The sequence below is a fragment of the Pseudophryne corroboree genome, chromosome 3, assembly GCF_028390025.1.
Source record: "Pseudophryne corroboree isolate aPseCor3 chromosome 3, aPseCor3.hap2, whole genome shotgun sequence".
Taxonomy (NCBI): domain Eukaryota; kingdom Metazoa; phylum Chordata; class Amphibia; order Anura; family Myobatrachidae; genus Pseudophryne; species Pseudophryne corroboree.
Window position 1 is genome coordinate 372,802,138 of NC_086446.1, and position 27,174 is coordinate 372,829,311.

The 27,174-nt window shown below is 46.5% G+C and overlaps 1 protein-coding gene across 1 annotated transcript; it reads right to left on the bottom strand.

Annotated features, from left to right (window-relative positions):
• Nucleotides 1-23,891: 23,891 nt before the first annotated feature.
• LOC135057802 (uncharacterized) lies at nucleotides 23,892-26,757 on the bottom strand. The gene is made up of 3 exons (XM_063963559.1): nucleotides 26,648-26,757; nucleotides 25,169-25,574; nucleotides 23,892-25,073 (listed from the first exon to the last, which is right to left on the bottom strand). Exons 2-3 carry the CDS (start codon nucleotides 25,568-25,570, stop codon nucleotides 24,498-24,500), a joined length of 978 nt encoding a protein of 325 aa, XP_063819629.1. The 5' UTR covers nucleotides 25,571-25,574; nucleotides 26,648-26,757; the 3' UTR covers nucleotides 23,892-24,497.
• Nucleotides 26,758-27,174: the final 417 nt, after the last annotated feature.

Below are 27,174 nucleotides of genomic sequence, written 5' to 3' on the forward strand. Positions count from 1 at the left end.
CCAGGTCCCGATGGTATTCACCCAAGGGTTCTAATGGAGCTTCACTCTGAACTTGCAAAACCGCTATTTTTGATCTTTAAGGATTCAGTAATATCAGGTGTGGTTAGCGGAAGTAGTGCCTATATTCAAAAAGGGAAGTAAAGCTGAACCAGGTAATTATAGACCTGTTAGTCTTACATCTATAGTGGGGAAAGTATTGGAAGGTATTCTAAGAGATAGTATTCAGAAGTTCCTTGAAGTCAATAAGGTCATTAAAAGGAATCAACATGGGTTTATGAAGGACAGATCCTGTCAAACCAACTTACTTGGCTTTTATGAAACAGTAAGCGCAAACCTAGATCAGGGTAAAGAGGTGGATGTAATCTTTTTAGATTTTGCCAAAGCATTCGACACTGTACCACACATGAGACTTATCTACAAGCTACAAGAATCAGGTCTAGGAAGCACAATATGCACTTGGGTCAAAAACTGGTTAGATAATAGGTAGCAGCGCGTTGTGGTTAATGGATCTTTTTCAACTTGGACTGAAGTGCTAAGTGGTGTGCCGCAAGGCTCAGTATTAGGACCGCTATTGTTCAGTATTTTCATTAACGACCTAACAGAAGGTCTAGAGAGCATGGTGTCAAATTTTGCAGATGATACCAAATTGTGTACAATTATAAATGCGGAGGGGGATGCTGAGTCGCTTCAGAATGACTTAGTTAAACTAGAAGCTTGGGCAGCGAAATGGAGAATGCGCTTCAATACAGACAAGTGTAAGGTAATGCACCATGGTAACAAGAACAAAAATAACACCTACCTACTAAATGGGGTAAAATTAGGGGATTCTGTACTGGAAAAGGACTTAGGTGTCCTCATAGATAGCAAACTAAGCAGTAGTACCTAAAGTAGGACTGCAGCAAAGAAGGCTAATAAAATATTAGCATGCATAAAATGGGGAATTGATGCTAGGGACGAGAGTATTATACTCCCATTATATAAATCACTTGTGATGCCACACCTTGAATACTGTGTACAATTCTGGGCACCTTACTACAAAAAGGATATCCTGGAGCTAGAAAAGGTTCAAAGGCGGGCAACCAAACTAATTAAGGGTATGGAGACGCTGGAATACGAGGAAAGGCATGCAAGACTAGGCATGTTTACACTGGAAAAGAGGAGATTAAGAGGGGACATGATCAACATTTACAAATATATAAGGGGAACAATATACAGATCTTGCGCAGGACCTGTTTTTGGTTAGATCAACACAGAGAACTCGTGGACACTCGCTCAGGTTATTGGAGAGGAGATTCCGCACAATACGGCGTAAAGGCTTTTTTACGGTAAGGACGATACATGTTTGGAATTCCCTGCCTGAGGGAGTTGTAATGGCCGACTCAGTCTACACCTTTAAGAATGGGTTAGATAAATTCCTAATGGATAAGGATATCCAGGGTTACGGGGCATAGTCACGCACTATGGTTATTATAAAAAAAGAGGGGTAAAACGAAACGGCAGTCATCAACTTCAGTCAAAATTTTATACAAAATAATCGTGCATAGGAGACCACAAATAGGTTGAATTCGATGGACAATTGTCTTTTTTCAACCTTAGATACTATGTTACTATGTTACTATAGGTAAGTTGAGGGAGAGTGAGTGGGAGAGAGGAAGTGTGTGTGTGTGTGTGTGTGTGTGTGTGTGTGTGTGTGTGTGTGTGTGTGTGTGTGTGTATATTTATTTTGTATGGTTTTATATATATATATATATATATATATATATATATATACAGAAGGACAGCAGACTATCACCTCCAGAAAAGAACTGCAAACAACATACTACAGTTTCCAGCTGCCTCTCCGCAATCTCCTCCTGGATGTCTGAACACTCTCTGAAGCTCAACATGGACAAAACTGAACTCATCATCTTCCCCCCATCCAGAGCAACACCCCCGACCAATATCTCCATCATTGTTGACAACACCACCATCTCCCCCGTTCCCCAACTCCGCTGCTTGGGCATCACTCTTGACTCCTCCCTCTCCTTTGCACCCCACATCCAAGCTCTGGCACAATCCTGTCGTTTCCAACTACGCAACATTGCTCGTATCAGGCCATACCTCTCCCAGAGTGCAACAAAAACTCATCATCCACTCACTGGTCATCTCACGACTTGATTACTGCAATGTTCTCCTCACTGGCCTCGCTTGCTCCCATCTTGCTCCCCTCCAATCTGTCCTGAACTCCGCAGCTAGGCTTATCTTCCTCTCCCGCCGCACCACATCTGCCACTCCCCTTCGACAAAATCTACACTGGCTCCCATTCCCCTACAGAATCCTCTTCAAACTCCTCACCCTCACATACAAGTCCATCTCTAATTCCACTGCTCCCTACATCTCCAACCTCCTTTCCCTTCATACTCCCTCCCGCCCCCTACGGTCGACCAATGACCATCGCCTCTCCACCGCCCTGGTAACTGCTTCCCATGCACGAGTTCAGGATTTTGCCCGTGCTGCACCCCTTCAGTGGAACACACTCCCCCACTCCATTAGACTCTCCCCGACCTTGCAAAGCTTCAAACTGGCACTAAAAACCCACCTATTCATCAAAGCATACCCTCCCGATGCATAATCCAGTGCTGAAGCTGCGCCTCCTCTCCCCTGCCTCATGCCGTGAACATCTCAGCTTTGCTTGCATACTGCCATCAGGCTACCTCCCACTTGCCTGCACCTCTTGTCATCCGTCGCCCCTCCCCACTAGATTGTTAGCTCTTCAGAGCAGGGCCCTCTTTCCTCTTGTTATCTAAGCCCTCGTCTCGACACATTTCACTCGCAGCTCTCCCCTACTCAACGACCATCTTTATCCTGCTAGTAAAGGCTCATCTCTATCTATGTCCATCAGCCTCTAGTAGTACGATGAGCACTCCATCAATACTTACATCTTAGCTGTATTATGTCTTGAGAACGTGTGGTGCTCTATTTTACCTGTACTCTATTTCTGTTATTTATTTACTGTAATGCTATGTTTGTCTCCCTGTACTGTCCTTTGTACGGCGCTGCGAAACACATGTGGCGCCTTATAAATAAAATGTAATAATAATAATAATAATAATTATATATATTTATTTTATTTTATTTTTATTTATTTTTTTGAGGGGAGGGGGTGGGGCTGCCTATTTTGCGAGTCCCAGGCCCCAGAATTTCTAATGGCGGCCCTGCAAACATCAATGGGGGGTTTTCAATAAAAAAGAGGGGGGGAAATTTGCAAAAAGGAATTATGGAGACAATGGGGGTAATTCTGAGTTGATCGCAGCAGGAATTTTGTTAGCAGTTGGGCAAAACCATGTGCACTGCAGGGGAGGCAGATATAACATGTGCAGAGAAAGTTAGATTTGGGTGGGTTATTTTGTTATTTTGTTTCTGTGCAGGGTAAATACTGGCTGCTTTATTTTTACACTGCAATTTAGATTGCAGATTGAACACACCACACCCAAATCTAACTCTCTCTGCACATGTTAAATCTGCCTCCCTGCAGTGCACATGGGGGGTCATTCTGAGTTGTTCGCTCGTTGCCGATTTTCGCAACGAGCGATTAAGGCAAAAATGCGCATGCGCATGGTACGCAGTGCGCATGCGCTAAGTATTTTAGCACAAAACTTAGTAGATTTACTCACGTCCGAACTAAGAATTTTCATCGTTGAAGTGATCGGAGTGTGATTGACAGGAAGTGGGTGTTTCTGGGCGGAAATTGACCGTTTTCGGGGAGTGTGCAGAAAAACGCAGGCGTGCCAGGATAAAATGCGGGAGTGTCTAGAGAAACGGGGGTGTGGCTGGCCGAACGCAGGGCGTGTTTGTGACGTCAAACCAGGAACGAAATGCGCTGAGCTGATCGCAGTGTAGGAGTAAGTCTCGAGCTACTCAGAAACTGCTAAGAATTTTCTATTCGCAATTCTGCTAATCTTTCGTTCGCAATTCTGCTATGCTAAGATACACTCCCAGAGGGGGGCGGCCTAGCGTGTGCAATGCTGCTAAAATCTGCTAGCGAGCGAACAACTCGGAATGACCTTCATGGTTTTGCCCAACTGCTAACTTATTTGCTGCTGCGATCAACTCGGAATTACCCCCTATGATCCAACTTGTTTTGTGGAAATGCAAATACCATCCTCTCCTTTAATAAATATCTGAATGCATTAGGACTGGAGTCAATTAAGCTTAAGTGATAGGACATGCTGATTTCTAAATTACCCATAAAAAAGCTCTACTGCTATATTCACGGATGTCTCCAGCCTCCAACAGAAACTACGAATCTGTTTTACTGTATTAGGAGTCGCAACAAGAACTTCTAGCCCTACTCTGCGTCATTTAAAGGACTTGTCAACATTGGCAATGTAAGGCTGGCAGACGTCTTCCCTATTGTGCAGGATTTCTAAGTTTTATTGTCTGTTCAAATATCATCGCCCAAAAGCATCAATTTTTAAATGAAAAATAAAAAGGCTGCCATTTTGCTTCCGATTTTTCTGGATGTCATCATAATCTGCGCCACACTTAACTATGCTACATAGCAAAGTCACTTTTACTCAATGATATCATTTACCTACTGTATTGTAGAGAATTAACTTTATGAAGTGCAGTATATATGTTGTAGTTTAATAATAGTTATAATTTATATATATTTTTAATAGCATAAATCCTATACAGAGACCTTTACATGTGCCATATTAAACTAGAACCATGTCCCCATTTTTCTATAGGAAAAATAATGTATAGGCAAGACCTGCATGCCTATACTTTATGAAACTTGGAAATATTTAAAGTGTGTTCATTGCAAGTACTTCTGAATTCCTTTAATGTGTTAGCCTCCACTCGGAAGGTGGCTCTGTATCTCTGCCAACTGTTATGTGAAGTAACTGACTATGGTTTAAAAAAAATGTATTCACTGTATGTGCTTTGCTGGATCCTGACATTATTGTCCTTTTCTTTTCCTAGCAACACACAGCTCCCTGATCATTAACAGGGTCCCAAACCACCCCCAACCTCACATATTATACCCCAGCTGTAATCTATAAAACAGAACTTTCTGGCCAGAATTCCTGGGATGTGGGATCTGCGTCCTCCCCCCTCCTAAAATCCCAAGCTGGCGGCTGGTGCAGCGATATGGAAAGTATTACTTCTCCATATGCAGAAAAGGAGTCACACATGGCTAGCTATAGGAAAACTTGCCTTTACAGGGTTAATAGGTCAACCAGAAATGATGTGGCTGCACTGACATACATATACTATGTAAGTAGGCCCTATTAATTTGAAGTTACAGAATCTATATTATAGAATTGACATGATAAACAAATAATAAGTTCTTTAAGGGTTAACTGTATGGTAGCTGATGCCTGTGGTCTCTTGCAGGAGTTCCGCTAACCCCCATTCCTTATTGTGTAGACATAAAAATGTCCGCTCCCTATTGTTTTATGTCTCATAGTTCAACTGGAGACTTCCACTATCTCTCATTTTTTGCTCTCTCTGAATCCTTCCATTTTCCCCTTTTAAAACTTTGTACTCTCTGCTTGCACCCCCTTCTTTTATCTTTTCCTTTCTGCATCTGCCATTCTTTCCTTTTTCCTGTATTATTTTTTGTCTTTCTCCTCCTCCTCTCCCCCTCCCATTACTTTTTAGCCTATAATTCATTTTTCCCTTTATGTCTCTCCTCCTCCTCCTCTCTCTTACTCTCTCCCTGCTCCTGAAGACTTTGGAAAGTCAGACACAGTGGAAAAAGTGATGCTAGAGCCTTCAGTTAAAATACTTCCACATTTCTGGTCCAGGCAAAATCTGTCTTCTGTCACATTCTACCAGTCTATATACAATGTATGGTATTCCTTTGTATTTTATGTATGCCTAATGCAGGGGTTCTCAAACTCGGTCCTCAGGACCCCACGCAGTGCATGTTTTGCAGGTAACCCAGCAAGTGCACAGGTGTATTAATTACTCACTGACACATTTTAAAAGGTACACAGGTGGAGCTAATTATTTCACTTGCGATTCTGTGAGGAGACCTGCAAAACATGCACCTGTGGCCTAATGTAATGTAACTTCCCATATAGAAAATATCTCTATATTATAGAGCGACCAGTATTTATATATTACCAGTTATATAGCGCACACATATTCCGTAGTGCTTTACAGAGAATATTTGACCATTCACATCAGTCCCTGCCCCAGTGGAGATTACAATCTTTATTTCTTAACAACAGGTACAACATTGACGCTACGGTCAATTTTTGTTGGGTGCCAATTAACCTACCAGTATATTTTTGGATTGTGGGAGGAAACCGGAGTACCCAGTGGACACCCACACAAGTACGGGGAGAATATACAAACTCCACAACTTATACAGGCCATAGTGGTAATTGAACCCATGAGCTCAGTGCTGTAATGCAGTAATGCTAACCATTACACTGTTCGTGCGGCCCTACACATCATTCTGCAATTTATTGCCCAATGCTTTTCCTCTGTGCATGCGTACAGAACATACTTGCATGCATTCCCATAGTCACCGATGGCAGACACTGCATACAGATCCATGCAATTTCGCTAGGCATTCCTGGGAGGTAACTGTGGGGTGGCTTTGGGGCCTGATTCATTAGCAACTGCAAATGTGAGATTGCACGCAGTGAGCGATTATCGGCATTATCACATTGCCCATGCGTGAAGGTCAAAATGCAATTGCCTTGCATATGTAGCCTAATTGTAAATTGAATGCATCTTGATTGACAGGAAGTGACCGTTTGTAGGTGGCGACATGGCTTTTGTTGGGAGTGGTTGGGAAAACGGAAGTGTGCCATGGCCATTTTTGGGGCGTGTATCTGACATCATTTGCGAACGCTGCGCTTGAAAACATGGCACCCAATGTGACTGCATTCTCATTGATTGGAGTATGCTAGGGTTAGGCACAAATGTCAATGGTGTAATTTTTTTGCGTATGCATTGCGAATCTGCTAATGCATACGCAGATTTACGAATGCATCGGTTGTCGTCTTTTATCCTTTCTGGGCGGCTCTTCACTTGCGAATTTTAGCAATAGCAGATTTATGAACATCGTTATCTCAGCCTCAGTAGCGATCCACAATGAATCAGGCCCTAAGTCAGCGGGCGTGATGGGGTTAGCTAGTGTCGGGGACCACACTGGCAACAACATAGTTATTCTAATGTCCAATGGTGATGCCAATGTCCGCTCATTGGGCCAGATGTAATGGCGCCCGAGTTCAGCGGCCGTGAGGGATGGTACTGTAATTTGTTCCTGCCTCCGCCCTTCCCTCTCAACTACATAAAATATATTACATAGAACTCTGCAAAACACTGCATCATATAGTATGTCTCACACATCTCAGGGCAGTACTATAAATGCATCATATAGCACATCTTATAGAGCACTACAGAGTTCTAAACTGCACCATGTGGCACGTATCAAACAGCTATGCTAAGTATTGTAGGTATGTCTAATAGTACATCTTATACAGAGTGTTTCAAAAAGATGGACCCGATTTGAAATCACTATGGCCCTCATTCCGAGTTGATCACACCAAGCAACTTTTTGCTGCTGGTGCGATCAACTAATCCCCGCCTATGGGGGAGTGTATTTTAGCATAGCAGGGCTGCGAACGCTTGTGCAGCCCTGCTAAGCTAAAAAAATTTCCTGCAAAACAAGACCAGCCCTGGACATACTTACCCTGTGCGACGGATCCAGCGATGATGGGCACGGCTTTGACATCAGACATCCGCCCTCCGTTCACCTGGGCACGCCTGCGTTTTCCTTACCACTCCCCGAAAATGGCTCCAAACGATGAGTTGCTGCCCCGGAACGACTTACTGCAGTCAATCTTCTTGCGGTCACCGCTGCGACCTCTTTCTTTGTAGTCACCATCGTTGCCCGGCGACGGCAACGATGCGCGTACACATTACAGCCCCCGCATGTGGCAGTAGTGACCCGGTCGCAGCTGTGCGAACGAAAGCACGCTGCGATCGGGTCGGAATGACCCCCTATATCTCTACATTCACAAAGCCCCTATAAATGAAAATCTTACCACTTGAAAGAGCGGGACATAGAGTTTCAAATGACTACTGCTAGATGTCTCTCCCAGCGCACCAACAGCCCTTAGCTTCAGTCGTTCGTATGAAGGGGACCCCGCAACGGGTGTAGTATGGTATGCCGGCAGCCGGGCTCCCGGCGACCAGCATACCGGTGCCGGGAGCCCAACCGCCGGCATACCGACAGTGTGGCGAGCGCAAAGGAGCCCCTTGCGGGCTATTTATTCGCCCTCCAGGGGGGTCGTGGACCCCCACGAGGGAGAATAGCTGTCGTTATGCCGGGTGTGGGGATCCCGGCGCCGGTATACTGTGCGCCGGGATCCCGACATTCGGCATACTGAAGACCCCCCCCCCCCCCCGCAACACGTGGTATTTTGCTTTCTGCAGTTTAGCAAGACTGACTCTGTAATTGCGGTGCAGCGTGTGTTTAAACAGTATTTTGGCATTATTATTATTATTATTATCCTTTATTTATATCGCGCCACATGGGATCCGCAGTGCCCAATTACAGAATACAATCAAAACGGGACAATAGCGACCTACAGTTGAAGACAATATAGGACATGTACAGGGTAAATAATATTGACAAAAGTATCAGAGCGTCAGAAAACCACAGGAGTAGGTGCCATCGAGGATGGTAAGTAAGAGAAGGATAAGCACATGAGGGTTTAGGACCCTGCTCGAGAGAGCTTACATTGATCTGCCAATGCCAAAGAGCATTCATCGTTGTTTCTGACATTTTGCAGAAACAGACTGTTCATGTAAGGGGAAGAGCACAGGGCGACCACATACTTCAGAGCAAAACGTGAGATGAATTCAGGAGAGTTTTTTGCACAGTCAGCGCAAGTCCAGTCGTCATGCCAGCCGAGAACTTGCAATCCCTCATTTGTCTATCTGGCCTTTGTTAAGGCGACGTTTACTCATGAGGCCATACTGGTTGCAACTGGTACAAGCTGTTTGTGCAGGGAAGTGTGTAGAATTTAGTAATGGAAAGTGTGTAGAACTTAGGGTGTGTACACACACATGGGGAGATATTTTCTTTCGATTTTGACTACAGTATATAGTCAAAATCGCAAGAAAAGTTAGTGCAGATCACAAGGTGAAAGTCACCTAGCGATCTCGATTCGATCCCGATGCGCGGTCCTGCCAGGTCGGCATCGCAAGAAAAGATAGACTGTGCAGGCAAGTCAATCCTTGCTAGATCGGTGTACTATCTAGTCAGGGGCGTCAGAACGTTTTTAGGTTGGGGGGGGGGGCAAGATATAATTTCAGTTTGGCGCCCCTAGCTTCCCAGCACACTGCAACAGTGGTGACATGCTAATCATATGTGTGGGTGCATCATTACTGTATAATTAGCATTACCTGCAGCATGGTGACCACATGACGGGTTCAGCAGCTATATGACAGTTTTGGTGGCAAATTCAAAGCCAACCTCCACTCCAAACATCAGGCAGAGCAGCACCAGCAGCAGGTTCTTGCCCAGGCTATCCAGGCGGGCAGCGTCTGCCGGAAGGTCCCTGTTCCCTGGCTTCCCCCGGCAATCCTACGCAGAAAAAAACACGAGCTCCAGTCGTGACACCAGCAGCAGAACCAGGCTCTCACTAAGCTGCTCTTCTGTGGACAGGAAGGACGGGCAGGATGCCGCTGTCGGGATATTGACAGCCGGCATCCCGCCCGCTGGTAATACATATGTATTCCATGTCAATTACATCCCATATCTATATATATTCATAAATTAAAACAATGCTTACCTGGCATTCTTAAGTGGTGTTGAACGTGGTTGGTCATCCATTCCGTCATGCATCTTCTGATCGGCAGCCAGCATAGCCATTTTGTGAGACAGCAGAGGCACACATGGATAAAGGGGCAAAGGCACACAGGTGACATGCGTATAGGGAGAGAGCAGGGGCACAGATGAGGAGGGGCAGAGGCACACATATGAGGGTGGGGCAGAGGCACAGATATGAGGTGGGGCAGAGTCATGGATATGGGGAGGGGGCAAAGGAAAGATGGGAAAGGGCAAAAGCACATATAGAGAGGGCATAGGCACAGATATGGGGCAGGGGCACACACACAGGGATTGGCCAGAGGAACAGAAGTGAGAGGGGGCAGAGGTACAGATTTGGGGAAGGGGCAGGAATGGTAAGTAGGACAGTGACAGAGTCTGTATAGCAGAGAAGAGCTGGGGAACCTATGTGCTCTGCAGTGCTGTCCCACTCACAATGGCATTTACTGTGTGTCTGCAGTGTTGCACATTATGCCCGGGGAATTGGGAGCAGGGGGGAGGAGTGAAGGAGAGCAGGGGTGGGCCGGGCAACTGAGACAGAGCTGAAGGGATCCGTTTTGATTACTGAGAGTGGGTGGGGACCTGCAATGTGAGAGAGGAGGGAAACACTCCTAACTTCATATAGTAAGTGCCAGTGTTGATCCCTGTGGTGACCTGCTTGTGATCTGTAGAAGCAGGTCACCATCCTATACAGTGTGACTGTGCAGCTCACGATTGGGGGCGGGGCCCGTGACTAAGGGGGCGGGGCTTCATACCGACATTGCTAGCAAGCCTGTCTGTCACTGGCTCTACACATACATACAGTGACAGCAGGTGAGTCAGAACATTTATAGGTTGGGGGGACAAGTTAGATCCTCATTTTGGTGCCCCTGGGGGTGGAGGCGATACTATGAGGATGAAAAGGAAGCAGCACCACGGTGGGCAGGAGGCCGCACCATGTAGATAGAGGCAGGGAGTCCCACTGACGGAGGTGCTGCGATGGGGAAAGGAGGAGCCTGGGACTGCAGCATTGGGCCGGCAAGCACCATTGTGTAGGTGAGGCTGGCCCCCCGGGAGCAGGCAGGGACGGCAACAGAAATATTGGGGCCCAGTACACAGATATCTATTGGCCCCCTTCCCCACCTCGACCCCATACATCCCCATCCACTGCCACTACAATTCCCCTTAGGGTAGCAGGAGAGACAGGGGAGTGAGAGAGAAACAAAGAGTGTGTCGGCGAGAGAGAGAGAGGAGCAAGAGACAGAGTGTCAGGGAGAGAGGTGCAAGAGGAGAGAGAGTGTTAGGGAAAGCGAGTATACGTGCACGCAGGTGGGATCTGAGTACCTAAAAGCTCCCCATGCCACTGATCATGGCATGTAGGGGGACTCCTCTCAGGCTGATCTCCCATGGTGGAGCTGAGAGGTGAGAGCCTGGCGCATGGTAGTGGTGCAATCTTCTGTATCTTCACTCCCTGCCTCAGCACTGACTTCAGAGCAGCAAGGTGATGTGTCCATGGCAGGGGTGGGTGGGCGCCGGTATTTAATAATGAATTAAGCTCTCCTTGACCAGCATGAGTGCAGGGACCGTGGCGGGGTGGTTAGTGAGGAATGATCATGGTGCCAGCCTGTGTACTGTCTATGTGGTGGGGTGGTGGTTGTGGTGCCTGTGTCCCTGGAGGGGAGGAAGGGGGGTCTTGCTGCCGGTCTATGGAGGCCATATTATTATTTTTTTACATATATTATATATATATATATATATATATATACTAGTTGTGGTGCCCGGCACTACTGGTCCTCCCTTTCATAATTGCCTGGGTGCCCTCCGTGGTAATCATCTATGTGATTTATTTGCAAATACACTTTTATTGCTTGCACAAGACCTGGAGTGACGCCGTCTTTTTCCCTGACTATATATATATATATATATATATATATACAAAGAAAAGAGGCGGCACTCCCAGCGTTTTTTAAAGTGCAAAAAATCTTTAGTCAAGAGCTCTTGACTAAAGATTTTTTGCACTTTAAAAAACGCTGGGAGTGCCGCCTCTTTTCTTTGTATACATTGGGATTCATTTTCTCATGGAGGGCACCCCAGCAAGTTATTTATAGGTGACGCTGTCCCTTTGAGTGCCGGGTTGTATCGTTATATATATATATATATATATATATATACATACATATATACACTGCTCAAAAAAATAAAGGGAACACTAAAATAACACATCCTAGATCTGAATGAATGAAATATTCTTATTAAATACTTTGTTCTTTGCATAGTTGAATGTGCTGACAACAACATCACACAAAAATTATCAATGGAAATCAAAGTTATTAACCCATGGAGGTCTGGAGTTGGAGTCGCCCTCAAAACTAAAGTAGGAAAACACACTACAGGCTGATCCAACTTTGATGTAATGTCCTTAAAACAAGTCAAAATGAGGCTCAGTAGTGTTTGTGGCCTCCACGTGCCTGTATGACCTCCCTACAACCCACACAAGTGGCTCAGGTATTGCAGCTCATCCAGGATGGCACATTAATGCGAGCTGTGGCAAGAAGGTTTGCTGTGTCTGTCAGCGTAGTGTCCAGAGCATGGAGGCGCTACCAGGAGACAGACCAGTACATCAGGAGATGTGGAAGAGGCCGTAGGAGGGCAACAACCCAGCAGCAGGACCACTATCTCCGCCTTTGTGCAAGGAGGAACAGGAGGAGCACTGCCAGAGCCCTGCAAAATGACCTCCAGCAAGCCACAAATGTGCATGTGTCTACTCAAATGATCAGAAACAGACACCATGAGGGTGGTATGAGGGCCCAACGTCCACACGTGGGGGTTGTGTTTACAACCCAACACCGTGCAGGACGTTTGGCATTTGCCAGAGAACACCAAGATTGGCAAATTCGCCACTGGCGCCCTGTGCTCTTCACAGATGAAAGCAGGTTCTCACTGAGCACATGTGACAGATGTGACAGACGTGACAGAGTCTGGAGACGTCAAGGAGAATGTTCTGCTGCCTGCAACATCCTCCAGCATGACCGGTTTGGCAGTGGGTCAGTAATGGTGTGGGGTGGCATTTCTTTTGGGGGCCGCACAGCCCTCCATGTGCTCGCCAGAGGTAGCCTGACTGCCATTAGGAACCGAGATGAGATCCTCAGACCCCTAGTGAGACCATATGCTGGTGCGGTTGGCCCTGGGTTCCTCCTAATGCAAGACAATGCTAGACCTTATGTGGCTGGAGTGTGTCAGCAGTTCCTGCAAGACGAAGGCATTGATGCTATGGACTGGCCCGCCTGTTCCTCAGACCTGAATCCAATTGAGCACATCTGGGACATCATGTCTCGCTCCATCCACCAACGCCACGTTACACCACAGACTGTCCAGGAGTTGGCGGATGCTTTAGTCCAGGTCTGGAGGAGATCCCTCAGGAGACCATCCGCCACCTCATCAGGAGCATGCCCAGGCGTTGTAGGGAGGTCATACAGGCACGTGGAGGCCACAAACACTACTGAGCCTCATTTTGACTTGTTTTAAGGACATTACATCAAAGTTGGATCAGCCTGTAGTGTGTTTTTCCACTTTAGTTTTGAGGGTGACTCCAAATCCAGACCTCCATGGGTTAATAAATGTGATTTCCATTAATAATTTTTGTGTGATTTTGTTGTCAGCACATTCAACTATGTAAAGAACAAAGTATTTAATAAGAATATTTAATTCATTCAGATCTAGGATGTGTTATTTTAGTGTTCCCTTTATTTTTTTGAGCAGTATATATATATATATATATATATAATAAGATTTTAAACCTACCGGTAAATCTTTTTCTCCTAGTCCGTAGAGGATGCTGGGGACTCCGTAAGGACCATGGGGTATAGACGGGCTCCGCAGGAGACATGGGCACTCTAAAGACTTTAGATGGGTGTGCACTGGCTCCTCCCTCTATGCCCCCCCTCCAGACCTCAGTTAAAGAACTGTGCCAGAGGAGACGGACAGTACGAGGAAAGGATTTTTGTTAATCAAAGGGCAAGATACATACCAGCCCACACCATCCACACCTTACAACATGGAATATACGAACCAGTTAACAGTATGAACAAAACAGCATCAGCCAAAGACTGATCTAAACTGTAACATAACCCTTATGTAAGCAAAAACTATATATAAGCCTTGCAGAAATTAGTCCGCACTGGGACGGGCGCCCAGCATCCTCTACGGACTAGGAGAAAAAGATTTACCGGTAGGTTTAAAATCTTATTTTCTCTTACGTCCTAGAGGATGCTGTGGACTCCGTAAGGACCATGGGGTTTATACCAAAGCTCCAGACCGGGCGGGAGAGTGCGGATGACTCTGCAGCACCGATTGAGCAAACATGAGGTCCTCATCAGCTAGGGTATCAAACTTGTAGAATTTTGCAAAAGTGTTTGAACCCGACCAAGTAGCTGCTCGGCAAAGTTGTAATGCCGAGACACCTCAGGCAGCCGCCCAAGAAGAGATCACCTTCCTAGTGGAATGGGCCTTTACCGAATTTGGTAACGGCAATCCAGCCGTAGAATGAGCCTGCTGAATCGTATTACAGATTCAGCGAGCAATAGTCTGCTTAGAAGCAGGAGCACCAACCTTGTTGGCTGCATACAGGACAAACAGCGCTTCTGTTTTCCTAACCCGAGCCGTCCTGGCTACATAAACTTTTAAGGCCCTGACTACATCAAGAGACTTGGAATCCTCCAAGTCACCCGTAGCCACAGGCACCACAATAGGTTGGTTCATATGAAACGACGAAACCACTTTAGACAGAAATTTAGGACGAGTCCTCAACTCTGCTCTATCCACATGGAAAATCAGATAGGGGCTTTTGTGAGACAAAGCCGCCAATTCGGACACCCGCCTCACAGATGCCAAGGCCAACAACATGACCACTTTCCAAGTGAGAAATTTTAATTCAACTGTTTGAAGAGGTTCAAACCAGTGTGATTTAAGGAACTGTAACACCACGTTAAGGTCCCATGGTGCCACTGGGGGCACAAAAGGAGGCTGGATGTGCAGCACTCCCTTTACAAAAGTCTGGACTTCTGGGAGAGAAGCCAATTTCTTCTGAAAGAATATTGACAGGGCCGAAATCTGCACCTTAATGGAGCCTAACTTTAGGCCCATATCCACTCCTGTCTGTAGAAAGTGGAGAAAACAGCCCAGGTGGAAATCTTCCGTAGGAGCATTCTTGGCTTCACACCAAAATACATATTTCCTCCAGATACGGTGATAATGTTTTGCCGTCACCTCCTTCCTAGCTTTTATCAGAGTAGGGATGACTTTCCCACGGAATACCTTTCCTAGCTAGGATTTGGCGTTCAACCGCCATGCCGCAAACGTAACCGCGGTAAGTCTTGGAACAAGCAGGGCCGCTGCTGCAACAGGTCCTCCCTGGGAGGAAGAGGCCACGGATCTTCTGTGAGCATTTCCTGAAGATCTGAATACCAGGCCCTTCGAGGCCAATCCGGAACAATGAGTATTGTCTGGACACTTTTTTCGTCTTATGATTCTCAATATTTTTGAGATGAGCGGAAGAGGAGGGAACACATAGACCGACGGAAACACCCATGGTGTCACCAGGGCGTCTACCGCTACAGCCTGAGGGTCCCTTGACCTGGAACAATACCTCCAAAGCTTCTTGTTGAGGCGTGACGCCATCATGTCTATTTGAGGAAGCCCTCAACGACTTGTTATCTCTGCAAAAACTTCTTGATGAAGACCCCACTCTCCTGGATGGAGATCATGTCTGCTGAGGAAGTCTGCTACCCAGTTGTCCACTCCCGGAATGAAGATTGCTGACAGAGCGCTTACGTGATTTTCCGCCCAGCGAAGAATCCTGGTGGCTTCCGCCATTACCACTCTGCTCCTTGTCCTGCCTTGGCAGTTTACATGAGCCACGGCTGTGACGTTGTCTGATTGAATCAGAACAGGTAGGTCGCGAAGAAAATTCTCCGCTTGTCGTAGGCCGTTGTATATGGCCCTTAATTCCAGCACATTGATGTGTAGACAAGCCTCCTGGCTTGACCACAGTCCCTGAAAATTTCTTCCTTGTGTGACTGCTCCCCATCCTCGGAGGCTCGCGTCCGTGGTTACCAGAACCCAGTCTTGAATGCCGAACCTGCGACCCTCTAGAAGGTGAGCACTCTGCAGCCACCACAGGAGAGACACCCTGGCCCTGGGGGACAGGCTTATTTTCTGATGTATTTGTAGATGGGACCACTTGTCCAGAAGGTCCCACTGAAACGTCCTTGCATGGAACCTGCCGAAGGGGATGGCCTCGTAGGCCGCCACCATTTTTCCCAGTACTCGAGTGCATTGATGAACTGACACTCTTTTTGGTTTTAGCAGGTCTCTGACCATGTTCTGGAGTTCCTGGGCTTTTTCCGTTGGGAGAATAACCCTCTTCTTTTCCGTGTCCAGAATCATGCCTAAAAATGATAGCCGAGTCGTTGGAATCAACTGCGACTTTGGCAGATTTAGGATCCAGCCGTGTTGCTGCAGCACTCTCAGGGAGGGTGACACGCTTTTCAGCAACTGATCTCTCGATCTCGCTTTTATCAGGAGATCGTCCAAGTATGGGATAATTGTGACTCCTTGCCTGCGCAGGAGCACCATCATTTCCGCCATTACCTTGGTGAAAATCCTCGGGGCCGTGGAAAGCCCAAACGGCAACGTCTGAAACTGGTAATGACAATCCCGTACAGCGAATCTCAGGTACGCCTGATGAGGAGGATAAATGGGGACATGAAGGTATGCATCCTTTATGTATAGTGATACCATAAAATCCCCCTTCCAGGCTGGAGATCACTGCCCGGAGAGATTCCATCTTGAATTTGAACTTTTTTAAATACAGGTTTAGGGATTTTAGATTCAGAATGGGTCTGACCGAGCCATCCGGCTTCGGGACCACAAATAGGGTTGAATAGTACTCTTTCCCCTGTTGCATTAGGGGAACCTTGATAATCACTTGCTGTTGACACAGCTTTTGTATTGCAGCTGAAACTATTTCCCTCTCTGGGGAGAAGCTGGCAAAGCCGATTTGAAAAATTGGCGAGGAGGCACTTCTTCGAATTCCAGTTTGTAGCCTTGGGATACAATATCCATCGCTCAAGGATCCACGTCTGACAGAACCCAGACCTGGCTGAAGAGTCGAAGACGTGCCCCCACCGGGGAGGACTTTTGTTCCTAGGAACTAGCCGTGGCAGGCGTTCTTTTCCCTCTACCCTTACCTCTGGCGAGGAAGGAAGAGCCCCGACCCCTTCTGGACTTATGCGACCGAAAGGACTGCATCTGATATTGAGGTGTTTTCTTTTGCTGTGGGGGAACATAAAGCAAAAAAGAAGATTTACCCGCGGTAGCTGTGGAAACCAGGTCCGTGAGGCCCTCCCCAAATAAAACCTCACCCTTGTAAGGCAAAGTTTCCATATGTCTCTTTGAATCGGCATCACCCGTCTATTGGCGGGTCCACAGGGCTCGTCTAGCAGAAATTGCCATGGCATTGACTCTTGAACCCAACAGCCCAATGTCTCTCGCAGCCTCTCTCATATATAACGCTGCGTCTTTAATGTGACCCAAGGTTAATAAAATGCTATCCTTATCTAGGGTGTCAATGTCAGATGACAAGTTATCTGCCCATGCTGCTATTGCGCTACATACCCATGCCGACGCTACTGCCGGTCTGAGCAAGGCACCCGTATGTGTATAAATTGATTTTAAGGTAGTTTCCTGTCTGCGATCAGCAGGATCCTTAAGGGTTGCCGTGTCTGGAGACGGTAGCGCCACCTTTTTGGACAAGCGCGCCAAAGCCTTGTCCACCGTGGGGCGAGGATTCCCACCGTAACCTGTCCTGTGAGGGGAAAGGATATGCCATAAAAATTCTCTTGGGAATCTGCAGCTTCTTGTCTGGAGTTTCCCAAGCTTTTTCAAATAAAGCGTTCAGCTCATGAGATAGGGTAAAGGTTACCTCAGGTTTCTTTTCCTTAAACATGCAGACCCTCTTGTCAGGCACAGAGGGGTCCTCTGTGATATGCAAAGCATATTTTATTGCAATAATCATATAATGAATACTCTTGGCCACCCTTGGTTGTAACCTCGCATCATCATAGTCGACACTGGAGTCAGAATCTGTGTCAGTATCAGTGTCTGCTACGTGGGACAGGGGACGTTTATGAGACCCCGAAGGGCCTTGTGACGCAGTCAAAGCCATGGATTGACTCCCTGCTTTTTCTCTGGACTCTGCTTTGTCCAATCTTTTATGTAATAAAGACACATTTGCATTTAAAACATTCCACATATCCAACCAATCAGGTGTCGGCGGCGCAGACGGAGACACCACCACCATCTGCTCTACCTCCTCCCTAGACGAGCCTTCCGCTTCAGACATGTTGACACACCCGTGCTGACACCCCCACACACACTGGGATATACAAATATGGGGACAGCCCCCCAATAAGGCCCTTTTGTCGAGACAGAGAGAGAGTATGCCAGCACACACCCAGCGCCACTGGACACTGGAACAAAATCCCAGACTGTACAGTGCTTTTATAGATAAATAATACACTCACTGCGCCAATTAAATGTGCCCCCCCCCCTCTTTTTTGCCCTCTGTACTTGCTCAGCAGGGGAGACTCCGGGGAGCAGCTTCTCTTCAGCTTGCTGTGGAGAAAAATGGCGCTAGTTAGTGCTGGAGGATCAAGCTCCGCCCCCTCAATGACGGGCTTCGGTCCCGCTCAAATTCTTTATACTGGCGGGGTTTTTTAAATATATACTGCCTCCGCAGTATCTAATATGTTAGCCAGTGTCCCTTGAGGTTATTATTGCTGCCTAGGGTGCCCTCCCTGCGCCCTGCACCCTTACAGTGCCGTGTGTGTGTGTGTGTGTGTGTGTGTGTGTGTGTGTGTGTGTGTGTGTGTGTGTGTGTGTGTGTGTGTGTGTGTGTGTGAGCAATGGCGCGCAGCGTTACCGGTACCTCAGTGAAGATCTGAAGTCTTCTGCCGCCTGTGAAGTCTTATTTCTTCTTATACTCACCCGGCTTCTATCTTCCGGCTCTGTGAGGAGGACGGCGGCGCGGCTCCGGGACGAACAGCGAGTGTGTTCCGACCCTCTGGAGCTAATCGTGTCCAGTAGCCTAAGAAGCAGAGCCTATCAGTTAAGTAGGTCTGCTTCTCTCCCCTCAGTCCCACGATGCAGGGAGCCTGTTGCCAGCAGTGCTCCCTGAAAATAAAAAACCTAACAAAAAGTCTTTTTAGAGAAACTCAGTAGAGCTCCCCTGCAGTGTATCCAGTCTCCTCTGGGCACAGGATCTAACTGAGGTCTGGAGGAGGGGCATAGAGGGAGGAGCCAGTGCACACCCATCTAAAGTCTTTAGAGTGCCCATGTCTCCTGCGGAGCCCGTCTATACCCCATGGTCCTTACAGAGTCCCCAGCATCCTCTAGGACGTATGAGAAATATATATATTATATATATTATATATATTTTACGAGGCATTAGTATTAGCCAAAATTCACATTACAACACACAGTATGAGCCGAAATTCACATTACACCACACAGTATGAGCCGAAATTCACATTATACCACACAGTATGAGCCGAAATTCACATTATAGCACACGGTATGAGCCGAAATTCACATTATACCACACAGTATGAGCCAAAATTCACATTATACCACACAGTATGAGCCGAAATTCACATTATAGCACACAGTATGAGCCAAAATTCACATTATACCACACAGTAAGAGCCGAAATTCACATTATGCCACACAGAATGAGCCGAAATTCACATTATAGCACACAGTATGAGCCAAAATTCACATTATACCACACAGTAAAAGCCGAAATTCACATTATGCCACACAGAATGAGACACAATTCAGGGAACGTGACAGCAGGGATGTAGGTACAGGGAGAGGGAGGTGTAGTATGGTATGCTGGTGACCGGGTTCCCGGCGGCCAGCATACCAGAGCCGGAATCCCGACCGCCGGCATACCGACAGCTGGGCGAATGCAAATTAGCCCCTTGCGGGCACGGTGGCGTGCTACGCTATCTGTTCACCCTCCAGGGGAATCGTGGACCCCCAAAAGGGAGAAAAGGCGTCGGTATGCCGGGTGTCGGGATTCCGGCATTGGTATACTGTGCGCCGGGATCCCAACAGCCGGCAACCTACATACCACCCGGGAGATGGACAGGGAGAGTGACAGAGTGTCAGGGAGAGTGACATAAGGACAGGGAGAGGGACATAGGGACAGGGAGAGGGACATAGGGACAGGGAGAGTGACAGAGGGACAGGGAGAGTGACAGTGGTACAGGGAGAGAGGGTTTGAGAGAGAGACAGCAGGGACAAAGGGAGAAAGGCAGCAGAGTAAAAATTACCTATTGAGCAGTGGCGATGCGGAGGAGGCTGTGGTCTGCAGTGCGGTGGATGAGGAGGCTGTGGTCGGCGCGGGGCGTTGGAGGCTGTGGGCGTTCGAGATGATGTGGAGGAGGAGGCTGTGGGAGTTGACGTAGGTGCAGAGGAGACTGAGGGCAGCGGTGATGCAGCGGAGGAGGCAGAGGGCGGCGGTGATGCAGTGGAGGAGGCAGAGGGCAGCGGCGGTGCAACAGAGGAGGCGGCTGTGGTCGGCGACCTTTGGTGCGGTTCCTATGACCGCCACTACTATTTCAATTCTGCCACGGACCGGCAGCCAATCAGGAGCGGCTGCTCGGCTGCTCCTGATTGGCTGCCAGTTCAAGAGAGGTCTGTGACATGCGGATGCGGTGGCGGGGATCTTCTTCAGTCAGTACTCGAAGTGCCGGCCCATTTTGATATATATATATATATATATATGGTATGGTGATCTGGCACTCACTGATGGGAGTGGCAATTTGGTCCGGTGCCCTTACTGATCCTCCGTGTGCAGGAAGATGTAGACAAGACTGGCGTGGTACGGCACTCAGACGCTGATGGACGAACTGAACGGGAGCCCTGGGTAGCTGTCAACGTTTCAATTTATTCAATTTTTTTCAAGACATACATTTAAAAACAGAAAAGCACTGACCTTATAACCCCTCACCACTGGTGTGTGTTGCGCGGGCCGGAGCGGGGACCGCCTACCGCCGGAGTCCGTCGGGCGGCAATCTCCCGTCAGCTGTGGCGCAGTCTGGTGACGTCATCGCGCTACACGTGATGCACGTCGGGTGTCATGGAAACCGGCTATACACAATAACAAAGTGCAAATACTTGTAATTCACTGCGGTATTCATGTATCTATACCGCAGTGAATTACAAGTATTTGCACTTTGTTATTGTGTATAGCCGGTTTCCATGACACCCGACGTGCATCACGTGTAGCGTGATGACGTCACCAGACTGCGCCACAGCTGACGGGAGATTGCCGCCCGACGGACTCCGGCGGTAGGCGGTCCCCGCTCCGGCCCGCGCAACACACACCAGTGGTGAGGGGTTATAAGGTGAGTGCTTTTCTGTTTTTAAATGTATGTCTTGAAAAAAATTGAATAAATTGAAACGTTGACAGCTACCCAGGGCTCCCGTTCAGTTCGTCCATCAGCGTCTGAGTGCCGTACCACGCCAGTCTTATATATATATATATATATATATATATATCCAGGAGGAAACAAACAGCGGCACTCAAGGGACTCATTTAAAGTGGATAAAGTGCAAAAATGTTTAATCCATGATGGAATCGTGTCACCGTTTTTTTTTTTATGACGTACATAAAAGGATCCCCCCCCAACCCCACCCCTTACAAATCCTACATTAGCCATTGGAGAGGGAGAGAGAGAGAGGGAGTGGGAGTGGGCGGGAGAGTCTCTTACCTGACTCAACCCAGTCCCTGCCACAGCAGGTCTGTAATGAAGGGAAGGCAGGCACTTCTTGGCATTAGGCCACGCCCTCTTTAACACCCGCGAATCGCGGCACTTCTCTGTGCCGGTAGCCAGCCTTGGTAAGGGGAGGGGGTGAGAGGGCGGCGGGCAGCCCCGTTGAACTGTGTCTGGGAGAAGGAGAGTCTGCACACAGCCGCATCCTGCCACTGCTGCTCAGTCCCTGCATGGAGGTTGTGATGTGCGGTCTTTCAGCTGACCGCACATCGCTCCTCATTTATATCGGTGGCGGCGCCTCTCCTATTTTGGGGGGGGCGAGCTGCCCCCTTGCCCCCCCAGTTCCGACGCCTCTGTGTCTAGTTCATCTCACATGTCAATGACATCTCACATAAGCCAAAATCTCACATAAGCCAAAATCGTAAGCACACATAGTCCATATCTCAAGAAAAGTTAGTCAAAATCTGTGCTATCTGGGCTCCGGGGAGTTCAAGGGAAATCGCAAATGAAAATCGGGCATAGCAAGGATCTCACCGTGTGTACACACCCTAAGTGATGCAATGTTACAGAACATTGAAGACGACAGCTTCTTATTGCATTTGATTTTTGGTAATGAAGCAACGTTTCATCCAAGTGGTAAAGTTAACCATCACAATATGCACATTTGGGGATTAGGGCATCCGCACAAAACTGTAGAGCATGAGCGTGATTACCCGAAAGTGAACATGTTTTGTTCCATTTCTCAAAGAAAGGTTTATGGCCCTTTCTTTTTCAAGGAAAACACAGTCAAACCTATCTCGAAACGCTGCAGAACTGGCTTTTTCCACAACTTAATGAAGATTCCGATTACTTAATTTTTCAGCAACACAGAGAATCGCTACATTGGCACCTGCAGTTTCAATGTTTTCTAAATGACAAACTGCCTCAACGTTGGATTGGTGCTACACTCTTGGCCCCTAAGATCCCCAGGCATTACACCCTGCAACTTTTTCTTGTGGGGATACATCAAAGACTGTGTTTTTGTGCCACCATTAGCGATAAATCTGAATGACCTCAAAAACAAAATCACGGCAGCGGTGACTGTAGTGGATCGGTGGCATCCCGCCCCTCTGGCAAACTCGGACCCTACCTGCCCTGCCATCTGTAGAACATATAAGCATTTGTACTGTATCCTTTCTGCATGCAGTGTTATTTAAACTTATATTGTGTCTCTAGACTTATTTGGTCTCAAACCAAAGGCGGAATGTAATGACGCACGAGTTCGGCCGACGTGTGAGATGCCAGACAATCTGACATTTTTTTAAAGGGGCAATCACTTACAAGGCATGGTTTTGCCTTGTAAGTGATAGAATAACTAACGCCCACAACACAACTATGAGACACTTCTCTTATGTGCAAACACCCTGTTGCCAACCAGTAACGCACATTTAGTTGTCAGTGAGTAGCAACTGAGATGCGTCGGAATCAAAATAACTTGTGGTTGTTCTAAGTCACATATGTCGGCTACAGCACATGTGGAGTTTGCTAATAATCATTAATCATGTGCCGTAGCCATTCAGACTTGCATATGCTCATAATTCGGCAAGTGTATTAATATAATTTATGAAGTGGGTTAAGCCAAATGTCTAGAAAACACTTCTCTCTATATAAACTGGAGAAGGTGCCCATAGCAACTAATCATAATTTCATAGACTGTGACAGATAGATGACAGTAGCTGATTGGTTGCTAGGTCAAATCACTCTATGTATATGTGCTGACATTAGCCATGCATGCAAACCAGGGCCGGATTAAGTGCCAAATGCATAAGGGGCTGCAAATAATCAAGGGTCTATTGGAAGAAATTAGGGAATAACTGGATGGTGCAGATCTTGTCATGGGAGATTGCTCACAGTGCCCCCTAAGCCAAAGCATGATTAACATGCTGTGGCCATTTGGAGGTATGGATTGGGTTAGCGACATGCAGCGATATGGATAATGGGGACAAGCGTCTTAGTTTTCAAGGCACACCGGGGCCAGTGTCTCTGTCTTCTGGTGCAGTTTTACTGGCCCAGGAAGTATGCATATCTCAGCCATCCAAGATCTTGGTCGATTTTTGATCGATTGTGTCTCTTATGGGCCCTACACACTTGTAGATTTGAAAGATTTAAAAGATGAAAGATATGATAGATGAAAGATTTCCCATGAACGATTATGTGCATACACACTGAACAATGTCTGATGAAAGATTTGAAAGATTTGAAAGATTTGAAAGATTTGAAAGATCTAGCTCATTTAAATACTGGGCATGGTTTTAGGAATGTGGGCAGGTCTTCTTTGTACAATAAATAACAGCATCCATTTAAAATCACTGCATATCTACTCTGTAGTTTGTTTGGTGCAGTGTATACCTGGTAAACCTTTTAGCACTACCCATAAATAAAGACTCCACACAATTTTTAGTAACAATTTGTAATTATAAATTTTAGAAAAATAATAAATTAGAAACATTCTGGGCTGGATTCATCGATTTTTGTGCCAATGAGTGCCATGACAGCAGGGATTACACCAATAGAGGCATCAGGCATTCCAACAATTAGCCAGATACAGTGCAGCAAAAACAGTGGTGCCAACATAACTGGGGATGAAGTAGAGGTAAAAGAATCTGAGGACAGTATTTCAAAAGTGCACATGAAATAAAAGCATTCCCAACGTTCTATTACAGGGTCAAATGAAGTGTAGAAAACCAACATTATGGTACAATTGACTTCAAGAAAAAACATATTGGATGAGGAAGGTCAAATACAAATCTGAAGACAGCAAACCTAAACGCAAATTCAAAAATTCAAAAACATTTTTATTAAAAATTTAGGTCGCCTTGAACAGTGGAGTGTGCACTCAACAGAGTGGTGAACACTCCACCTGAAGAGGTGCCAGGGAAGGGGGATTGTGGCATTTGGTAACCCGGAGCAGGATATGTGGGGTATTGTTGAGGAGGAATTACCGGCGCAGAATACATGGGAGGGTGAGTTGGGGGAGGGGCATAAGATGTACTAGGCACCTGTCTGGTATCTAACACAACGCCACTGTGGTTGGTCAATTCATCATCCTGGCCATGTGATATAATGGCATATACCAGACGCTGGGCGTATTTTTGCTGAGTGGGGTTCATCTCCCGCAACTCACATGCTAAATGGTCTCCAATAGCTTCAAATCTATCCGGTCTGTTTTTTAGGACCTCCTCTGCCTGCCTCAGAATTGTATCTGACCTGCTGGACGAGACAGATCTTCTAGGGATAGCTGGCCGGCATCTCCTTCTAGCCGGAAGCTGGGGTGTTCCCATCGCCGCCTCACTCTCCTCCAGCTCCGGCCTTACAGTGGCTTGGTCTGCCGGCTCATCCACTGCAGGTTCCACGTCCAGCTCCCTCGAAGACAGCTGAGTTATCCAACAAAATGAAGAAAAATATGTGAAAATAATAAGGCAACAAATTAAACAAGAAACAGTGACATCTGTATTGTGCGGACACTTACCGGATCCACACTCTCCTCTTCCTCAGGCTCGAACATCTCGGGCGTGTTCGGCTCCTCCGTGCTCCGCGCTGTCCTCGAAGGCTCCTCATCCAATACGAACTTCATCAAGTCATAATACCATAATGTTGGCTTCTTGACTTGATCTGACCCCGCTCCTGAACGTTGGGAATCTTTGTATTTCCTGTGCTCCTTAAGAAATACTGTCCTCAGATTCTGGATCTTCCTCTTCACCCACTTGATGTCGGCACCACTATCTTGGGCAAGGCTGTACCTGGCCAATTGCTGGTATGCCAGATTTTTCTTTCCTCTGTTGGCGTAATCCCTTGTTCCCACACGCCACAAGCACTCATTGGCCTGGTAGAGATCGATGAATCCAGCCCAGAATTCACGGTTTGCATCCATGTCTCTGTGAAAGGTGAGATTTAATTTTAAAATATTAAAATCATAACTTAACACAGTAATCAGATATAATATAACATTGGCCGTGCCAGGAGACCATGGTATGTGTAGCTGCAAGCCACTGCAACAGAGTTACTTTTCAGTACGGGAATTGCTAGGACCTTTTATGTTTGTCTGTTTATATTCTCTATGTACCTCTGTGACCAGGCCCAAGCCTGTGTATGCTGTGCTACAGTGTCTGATGTCATTAAAGATACTGTGGTTATAACCTGAAAATCTGTCTACGAGTCCTTATTTACAATACCCATGTTACCAAAAAAAAAAAAAATATATATATATATATATATATATGCACAAAATAATATAATAAAAATGTTTGTGTGTGTATGTATATATATATATATATATATATGTAGAGAAAACAAATGGAGGCTGCAGGCAATGAGTACACGACTTATAACTCTTTTAATATGAGTATATGTATACATACATCTAGTTTCAGTATCATAGCACAGAGGGCTATCACTGGCGCCTCCGGACAGCACACACAGAAAGCCGCTACCTGCCGCTCATCAGATACTCCTGGTCTGAGACCGCACACCGTCGGGTCAGCCAAAAGAAGTGTCACACCCCCTGACGAAGTCCTTGGGACGAAACATGTTGGCATGATAGTGGGACACTGGACGTACTACGTCTCTTTGGCTTACCTGACGGTGTGCGGTCTCAGACCAGGAGTATCTGACAAGCGGCGGCTAGCAGCTTTCTGTGTGTGCTGTTCGGAGGCGCCAGTGATAGTCCTCTATGCTGTGTTACTCAAACTAGATGTATGTATACACATATACTCGTATTAAAAGAGTTATTAGTTGTATACTCACTCCCTGCGCCCTCCATTTGTTTTCTCTAAATGTGCATCATTGAGCTTGTGGTACGGCTCTATCGGGAGGACGCTGCAGGGAAATCATTCAGTGGATGATAATCAGAAGCCTGTTTAAAAATTGACAATACAGGATACGTGAATTTGCGTGATATAGTTTTGACTTGTTATATATATATATATATATATATAATACAAAAACGTACCTTATTAAAGCAGATTAGCCCAGTGATGTGTATATAACTGTGATTTGATTTCTGCTTTCCTGGAGTGGCAGTCCTTTGCTCCTGTGTAAATATATATTTATATATGCTTCACTTTTTGCACATTTTGTTATATTACAACCTTATTCAAAAAAGGGAAAAAAAACACTTTTTCCCTAAAAATTCTATACACAATACCCCATAATGACATTGGGGTATATTTACTAACATTCGTAATTTTCGGAAAAAGGTCAAAGTTCAATCACGAATGACATCGAAAGTGTAAACTTGCAACTTTTTGAATTGATTACGACTAATTTACTAAGCTGTCGTATTCTGCATTTTCATTTGTTCCGATGTCGATGTCATTCGTGTTTTTTTTACATTTTTTACGGCAGTGATTAGCAAAACACTGCCGACTTTTTAAAAATGAATCTCGGCCGGATCTGTGTGATCCGTGCTGGGGTTCATTTTTTATTTTATTTTAAACTAAACACTGTAAAATCTCTAAAAAAAATTGCGTGGGGTCC